At 39.0% G+C, this 8203-nt stretch overlaps 1 protein-coding gene across 1 annotated transcript in view; it reads right to left on the bottom strand.

Annotated features, from left to right (window-relative positions):
- The window catches only part of RAD54B (RAD54 homolog B), a 126695-nt gene that overhangs the window by 111269 nt on the left and 7223 nt on the right, over positions 1–8203 (bottom strand). Inside the window, exon 2 of the mRNA XM_042783631.1 lies at positions 579–735. Coding sequence (XP_042639565.1) covers positions 579–735 — 157 coding nt within the window. The remainder of the gene's footprint in view (positions 1–578; positions 736–8203) is intronic.

Genomic DNA, 8203 nt, shown 5'->3' with positions numbered 1-8203 from the left:
TAATTTGAACATTTACCTCAGGTAGATACACTCCTTGGAGAGAACAATCATGGGAGAAAGAAGGGCTGCTTATGCACAGGGAGACAGCTCAGGGTGCAGGAGTGCATGGAGGGATGGGCACTGGGAAGAGGTAACTATGGGGATGAAGTTGGAGGGGAGCTGTTGCATTGTGGTAAACAGTGGTCAATGTCATGAGACAAAGTGTATGTGAACTGCTGTATGGAAAGTGAATTTGTTCTGTAAATCTTCACCCAAATCACAATAAAAATAAATAAATAAAAATAATGATCTCTTACCATAACTCTTATGTTAATACAGCAATGGAAGAATAAGGGCAGGAACACTTAGATATCCTACAGGATATCCTACACTTAGATATCTTGATAATTTGAATCTAACTAATTTGAAGTTATGCTATGGATTGTAATAACTTGTTATTTAAAATTCACCTCTCAATACTATTAACACATTCTTTGGAAAAAAATTTAAAAAACAAATCTTTAAACAATTTATTTTGGCACTTGAGGATAAGAACATTATTTGATGAAACAGTTTACAATGAACATAGTCAGTCTTACCTGTATGGGGTGGATCTATTGTTGGGAATGAAAATCCTTCAGAACAGGATTTTCCACTGCAATTATCCCTGTGGTTAATTTCTCTAGTACTCTCTTTAGCATGCAGAAGACTTAAACTACACCTTTTGGAATCATTTTGCGACTTATTTGCAGCAACCTAAAAAAGCAAAAAATATATTTCAAGAAGAAATTAAATCTAATTTTCATATTTTCACATAATTGTTATAAAATATAAACTACCAAAAAAATAAAATTATATATATAAACTACCAATTTCTCTGTATCTAAATAAACAATATATAAAAATAGACCTAAATGCATTATTTATTGTTTATCTGTATTTTACTTATGTTATAAAAGCTGTAAGACAGGACAGAATGAAAATTTATGTTTTAACTGTTGTGTGTTTGAAACACATCAGGAAGAGTTTTTAAACAAGTCATAATATGCCATTCTCATAGTCAACATCTCTCTATTCTTGCTAAATTTTTCAATATAAAATAAACACTTAAATACTCCTAAAGTTTTAGATGTGATAATGGTGCTATCATTATGTTTTAATTTCTTTAAGAGTCTTTAGAGACATATACAAAGTAATTTACAAATGAAAAGATATTACCGGGATATGCATCAAAATAACAGGTGGGGAAAGAAGTAGGGAGCAGTTGGAAAAATAGAAATGAAATAAAATTGGTCACGAGGTGTCAATTGTTGAAGCTACAGTGATGGTTATATACTCTTCAGTAAGTTTTTGCACTGCTGCAACAACAAACTATCATAAACTTAACCCATTCCTGTCAAGTCAGATCTGACTCACAGCGACCCCTCCTTGTGTTTCCGAGGCAGTTTCACTACGGAAGTAGAATGCCCAACCTTCCTTCCGAGGAGTGGCTGGTGGGTTTGAACCGCCAGGCTTCTGGTTAGCAGCCTTCTAGTTAGCCTTAGGCACTACACCACCAGAGCTCCCATCACAAACTTAGTGGCTTAAAATAACAAATATGTCATTTTACAATTCTGTAAGTTAGAAGTCCAATAAAAGTTATCATTGGGTTAAAATCAAGGTGTCAGTAGGGCTGCACTTGTAGTTGTCATTCCTAGGTATTCTCTAGTCAGTTCCAACTGATAGCAACACCCAGTGAATATGAAACAATCTCTGGTCCTGTGCAATCATCACAATCATTACTATGCTTGAGCCTATTGTTACAGCAACTGTGTTAATCCATCTTGTTGAGGGTCTTCCTCTTTTTTTTGCTGACCCTCTACTTTACCAACCATAATGTTCTTCTCCAGAAACTGGTCCTCCTGGTAACATGTCCAAAGGATGTGACACAAAGTCTCACCATCCTCACTTCAAAGGAGCATTCTGACTGTACTTCTTTCAAAACAGATCTGTTCATTCTTCTGGCAGCCCATGGCATATTCAACATTCTTTGCTAACACCATAATTCAAAGAGATTAATCCTTCTTCAGTCTCCCTTATTCACTGTCTAGCTTACAGATGCATATGAGGCGACTGAAAATACCATGGCTTAAGTCAGGCGCTTCTTAGTCCTTAAAGTGACATCTTTGGTTTTGAACACTTAAAGAGGTATTTTGCTGCAGATTTGCCCGATGCAATACATTGTTTGATTTCTTGACTGCTGCTTCCACAGGCATTGATTGCGGATCCAAGTAAAATGAAATCCTTGACAACTTCAACCTTTCCTCCATTTATCATGATGCTGCTTATTGGTCCAATTGTGAGGATTTTTGTTTTCTTTATGTTGAGGTGTAATCCAATCCTGAAGACTGTAGTCAATTCACACCATTAAGTGCTTCAAGTACTCTTCTCTTCCAGCAAACAAGGTTGTATCATCTGCAAATCACAGGTTGTTAATGACTCTGCCTCCAATTGTGATACCACATTCTTCTTCATACAGTTCAGCTTCCTGGATTATCTGCTCAGCATACGGACTGGATAAGGATGGTGAAAGGTACAACCCTTACTCAGACTTTACCCAATTTCAAACCATTCCATATTCCCTTGCTCTGTTCAAACAACTGCCTCTTGGTGCCAAAGGAGCAAGAAGGCTGCATCTTCTGACCTCCTTTAACCACAAGAGAAAGACAGAATCACCATCAGTAGCCCAAGGCCTACTCCTACAAGGCCAGACATGCCACCTTCCTCTAGCCCTTTCACCAACCCTGACACCAACTGTCCCTCCCACAGCACCCACCACCCTCTCTGTTGGGTTCAATAATTCGCTGCAGTGGCCATACAGAGCTCTCAGATTATGGGGTTTATTAGGGAAGCACCAGGTTACAATTCAAGTTCAAGAAAAACACTCAGTCTCTCTCAGCCCACCGTCTCTCAGCCAACAGTCTCTATCCCAGCAGTGCATGTGTCTTGGAGTCTCTCTCTCAGCAATGCATGTCTCTCGGTATCTCTTTCTCAGCAGCGCATGTCTCTCAGGAGCACGTTTCTCTCAGTAGCATGTCTTTCTCAGTCAGCAGTCAGAGAGACTTCTTCTGCCTCTAGAAGAAGGCTTGCAGAGTGACCACTAACCAATCCCAACATCAGAATTCTATACACCTGAGAGAAAGTGAACTTCCTAGAAAATTACTTGTGCTGTTCCCAACAGAAATACCTCAGGTGGATAACTTTAACAATCAGGAGCTACTCAGTTGCTCATGTCAAATTCCACCACGGAATATACAAAGACTTATGGCTAGAAAAGCCATACCAGGTAATTTACTCACCAAAATTAACATCCCCTTAACCATCAGTTTAAGAATAACCATACCCATGAAAGCATGTAAGCCAGCCACTTCATGCCTTTATCTTCCCCCATTTTAGATAGACAATTTCTAATTTGCTCTTCCCTATCAAACCAGTACTCTGAGGAGACAAGCATGGTCCTTTCTCTCTGGAGAATCTTCTGTTCTACTTGGGAACTTCAGGCATCTGCATCCATAAACAAGCAAAGTCCAGCCTAGCGTAAGCCATCATATTGCAGCAACTTAATACCAGCTCAGTGTCAAACCCTTTCCTCTTCGCTTGGTTGGGATCTGGTCAGCTCATCCCTAGCGATCCCAGCTAGGTCATGGGTACCAGCTGCCAAGTTTGGGAGTCACACTCTTCCCTTCAGACCAGCCAGTACTTTCTCTTACATCCTCAGTCTTCAGGGACTATTTCAATGTCCATAGGCTCACAACTCATTGCACTTCAAATCATCCAGCCCTTCCTCTCATCCCCAGCCTTTGTGGCCTAGGTCAAAGAGTACCAAACTCAGTCCGTTTCTTCATTGCTGCTCTTCCCCCATTTCCACTCAAGTGGACCCAGGTGGTCACGAGCGAGTAGCATAAAAGCCTGCTACTCGGTGGCTTCCTTTAACTTTCAGTCCTGGAAGGGGTTTGTTTCTCTCATGGGTCATGACTTTCCTGCCTCAATGCACCCAAAGCCTAAATGCTTGCCTGAAATTCAAAAAGCCAAACAGTCATTTTATTTTTCTCTCTGTCTCTCTAGGTCCTGTCTTCAATGCAGATTTTCTGTTCCCTCAGTAGTTCTGGGTGGGGTTTAGGTTTTCTATCTAAGCCCCCTTATACTATAAACACATGGCTTGAAACAAAAGCCTGTGTTTATCCTGGGCAAATTCTATTTCCCCTTTTAACATATCCAATCAAGTATTGGCTGCAGGCGGACTTACACATTCTCCATTATCCATATACCCCATAATCATTTCTAATGTACAGCAGGTAAGAGAACATTCAATACCTGTAGTATATTCAGATAAACACATAATCTGACACACATAATCCTTTTAAAGACACTGCAGTTTCATTTTTTCACCTTGATTACCATCCCACTCTATGCATATGGCCTTGGGCCTTTGGTTGGGTGTAACCAAAAGCCCTAGGCTCTGGATCAATTATCTCTTTAAGAGGTAACACCAACCAAAGTAACCATCTAAGAATCCAAAGTTTCACTTCCCAGGCCCCTTCCTTCTTTCTTTTACAAAGTCTCATGCTTCTATGAGTTTGGAGCCATTGCAAAATCCCACAGCTTCTGACACCAACTGCAAAAGGGGCAAGGAGGCTACATCTTCTGACCTCCTCTAACCACACAAGAGGAAGACAGAACCACCATCAGTAGCCCAAGGTCTATTCCTACAAGGTCAGACATGCCACCTCCCTCCAGCCCTTTCACCAACCCTGACACCAACTGTTCCTCCCACAGCACCCACCACCTCTCTGCTGGGTTCGATAATTTGCTGCAGTGGCCACACAGAGCTCACAAATTATGGGGTTTATTAGGGAAGCACCAGGTTACAATTCAAGTTCAGGAAAAACAGTCTCTCTCAGCCTACCGTCTCTCAGCCAACAATCTCTCTCCCAACAGTGTATGTCTCTCGGTGTCTCTCTCTCAGCAGCACATGTCTCTCAGGAGCACATCTCTCTCAGCCAGCAGTCAGAGAGACTTCTTCTGCCTTTACAAGGGCTCCTTCTGAGCCTTGCAGAGTGACCACTAACCAATCCCAACATCAGAATTCTATACACCTGTGAGAGAGTGAATTTCTCAGAAAATTACTTTGTGTTGCTCCCAAAAGAAATACCCCAGGTGGATAACTTTATCAGGAGCTACTTAGTTGCTCATGGCAAATTCTACCACAGCATTTACAAAGACTTATGGCTAGAAAAGCCATACCAGGAAATTTACTATACTGCACTTGGTCTATGTAAAGTTCCTCATGTGCAGAATTAAGTGTTCTGAAATTCCCATTCTTTGCAATGTTATCCATAATTTGTTATGATCCACACAGTCAAATGCCTTCACACAGTCAACAAAATGCAAGTAAACATTTTTCTGGTATTCTCTGCTTTCAGCCAAGATCCATCTGATAACATCAACAATATCCCTCATTTCATGTCCTCTTCTAAATTCGGCTTTAATTTCTAGCAGTTCTCAATTAATATACTGCTGTAACTATTTTTGAATGATCTTCAGTAAAATTTTATTTGCATGTGATATTAATGATATAGTTTGATTATTTGTGTTTCGTTGGATCACCTTTCTTTGGAATGGGCATAAATATGGATCACTTCCAGTCAGTTGGCCAGGTAGCTGTCTTCCAAATTTCTTGGCATAGATGAGTAAGTGCTGCCAGCATTGCATCCATTTGTTGAAACATCTCAAACGGTACTTCATCAATTCCTTAAGCCTTGTTTTTCATCAATGCCTTCACTGTAGCGTGGACTTCTCCCTTCAATACCATTTGTCCTTGAGTATATGCTATCTCCTGAAATGGTTTAATGTTAACCAATTCTTGTTGGTACAATGATTATGTGTATTCCTTCCATCTTCTTTTGATGCTTCCTGTGTCATTCAATATTTTGCCCACAGAATTTTTCAGCATTGCAATTTGAGGCTTGAATTTCTCTATTAGTTTTTTCACCTTTAGAAATGCTGAGCTGTTCTTCCCTTCTAGTTTTCCAATTCCAGGTATTTGCACATTTCATTATAATACTTTATCTTGTCTTCTTGAGCTACCCTTTGAAATATTCTCTTCAACTCTTTTACTTCATCATTTCTTCTATTTGCTTTAGCTACTATATGTTTAAGAGCAAGTTTCAGAGTTTCTTCTGACATCCATTTTGGTATTTTCTTTTATGTTGGCATACTTACAATAGAAAATATTGTTCTGAAGCATCTGTGATGCCAACATCAGGGGTGCTTGTTTTACTGGCCTGATAAATACAAGTAGCAAAATCTAGGACAAAGTGAGCATCAAAATAAATCTAGTAATGGATCATAATCCACTGAATAATACAGCCATTCCCTAATATGGGTTGATTCAATCTAAGAGGAGAATTAACTTAAAAACAAAAATTTCAAGAATGAAATTGGATAAGTGTAGTAAATTACATAGTGTGGCTTTTCTAGCCATAAGCCTTTGCAAACTCCGTGGCAGAATTTGCTGTGAGCAACTGAGTAGTTCCTGATTGTTAAAGTCATCCACCTGGAGTATTTCTGTTGGGAGCAGCACAAAGTAACTTTCTGGGAAGTTCGCTTTCTCTCAGGTGTATAGAATTCTGATGCTGGGATTGGTTAGTTTGGCCTCAAAAGGAGCCCTTCTAGGGCAGAAGACATCTCTCTGACTGCTGACTGAGAATGACTTAATGCCGAGAGAAACACACTCCTGAGAGACACGCATTACTGAGAAAGAGACAACAAAAGGCACACATTCCTGGGAGAAAGACATTGAAAGACACACATCACTGGGAGAAAGACTGAAAGAGACTGTTGACTGAGAGATGGTGGGCTGAGACATACTGAGCATTGTTCCTGAACTTGAATTGTAGCCTGGTTCCCTAATAAACCCCATAATCTGTGAGTTCTATGTGGCCACTGCAGCGAATTATAGAACCCAGCAGAGATGGTGGGTACTATGGGAGGAACAGTTGGTGTCATGATTGGTGAAAGGGCTGGAGGGAGGCAGCATGTCTGGCCTCACAGGGATAGGCCTTGGGCTACTGATGGTGATTCTGTCTTCCTCTTGTGCATCAGGAGAGTCGGCCTCCCTGTGTCTTTGGTAGTAAGTAAAAAACAGAGTTAACTGATACACCTAATACATTTAGGCTTATCACATTGCCTTGCCTAAAATAGTTATCTGAAAAATGCCTACTTCATTAGCTTTAAAAAGTAAAGTAACTACTTAGTTTTCTAATATAATTAAAAGGTAAAAAACACAGTAAATCAGTGTTTTGGCCTGGAATTAGTCCTACAAAACTGTATCAGAAAAGAAACTGTATCAGAAAAGAAACTGTATCAGAAAAGAAACTGTAAGGGTGCCAGGATAATCCAATGGGGTAAAGAACAATCTTTTCAACAAATGGTCCTGGGACAACTGAATATCCATGTGGAAAAGAATGAAATTTAAACCCTACCTCATACCATACACAAAAAACAACTCAAATAGATCAAAGACTTAAAGGTATGAACCAAAACTATAAAACTCTCAGAAGAAAATATAGGAGTAAATCTCTATGACTTTAGGTTACATAAAGCTTTCTTAGCTATGATACCAAAAAAGCAACAAATATAAAATAGATAAATTGGATGTTAACAAAATTAAAAACTTTTCTGTTGTAAATAATACCATGAAGGGAAAGGACAGCCCATAAAATAGGAGAAAGGAGAATACATATATTTGCAAATTATATATCTGATAAGTATCTAGAATATATAAAGTGATCTTATAACTCAATAATAAAAAGAAAATAAAGAGGAGAATCAAATTATTAAAATCAGGAATAAAAAGAGAGAACATCAGTACCAATTGTACAGAAATAAAAAGGATTATTAAAAAATACTCAACAATAAAAAGGCAACCCAATAAAAAAAATGGACAAAGGATGTGAACAGACAGTTCCCTAAAGAAGATCTACAAAGAGACAGTAAGTACATGTAAACATGCTCATAATCACTAGCCATGAGGGAAATGCAAATCAGAACTATAATGAGACACCTTTTCACTTGCCAGAATGGTTATAATCAAAACTTTGGTACATTCACACAATGGAATACTATGCAACGCTAAAGAATAATGTAGAATCTGCAAAACACCGCATAACGTGGATGAACTTGG

This window comes from Orycteropus afer, unplaced genomic scaffold (genome assembly GCF_000298275.1).
Source record: "Orycteropus afer afer isolate SDZICR_OR568_19922 unplaced genomic scaffold, OryAfe1.0 scaffold00021, whole genome shotgun sequence".
NCBI lineage: Eukaryota > Metazoa > Chordata > Mammalia > Tubulidentata > Orycteropodidae > Orycteropus > Orycteropus afer.
The sequence above is the reverse complement of the archived record's forward strand: the minus strand, read 5'-3'. Positions and strand labels throughout refer to the sequence as shown.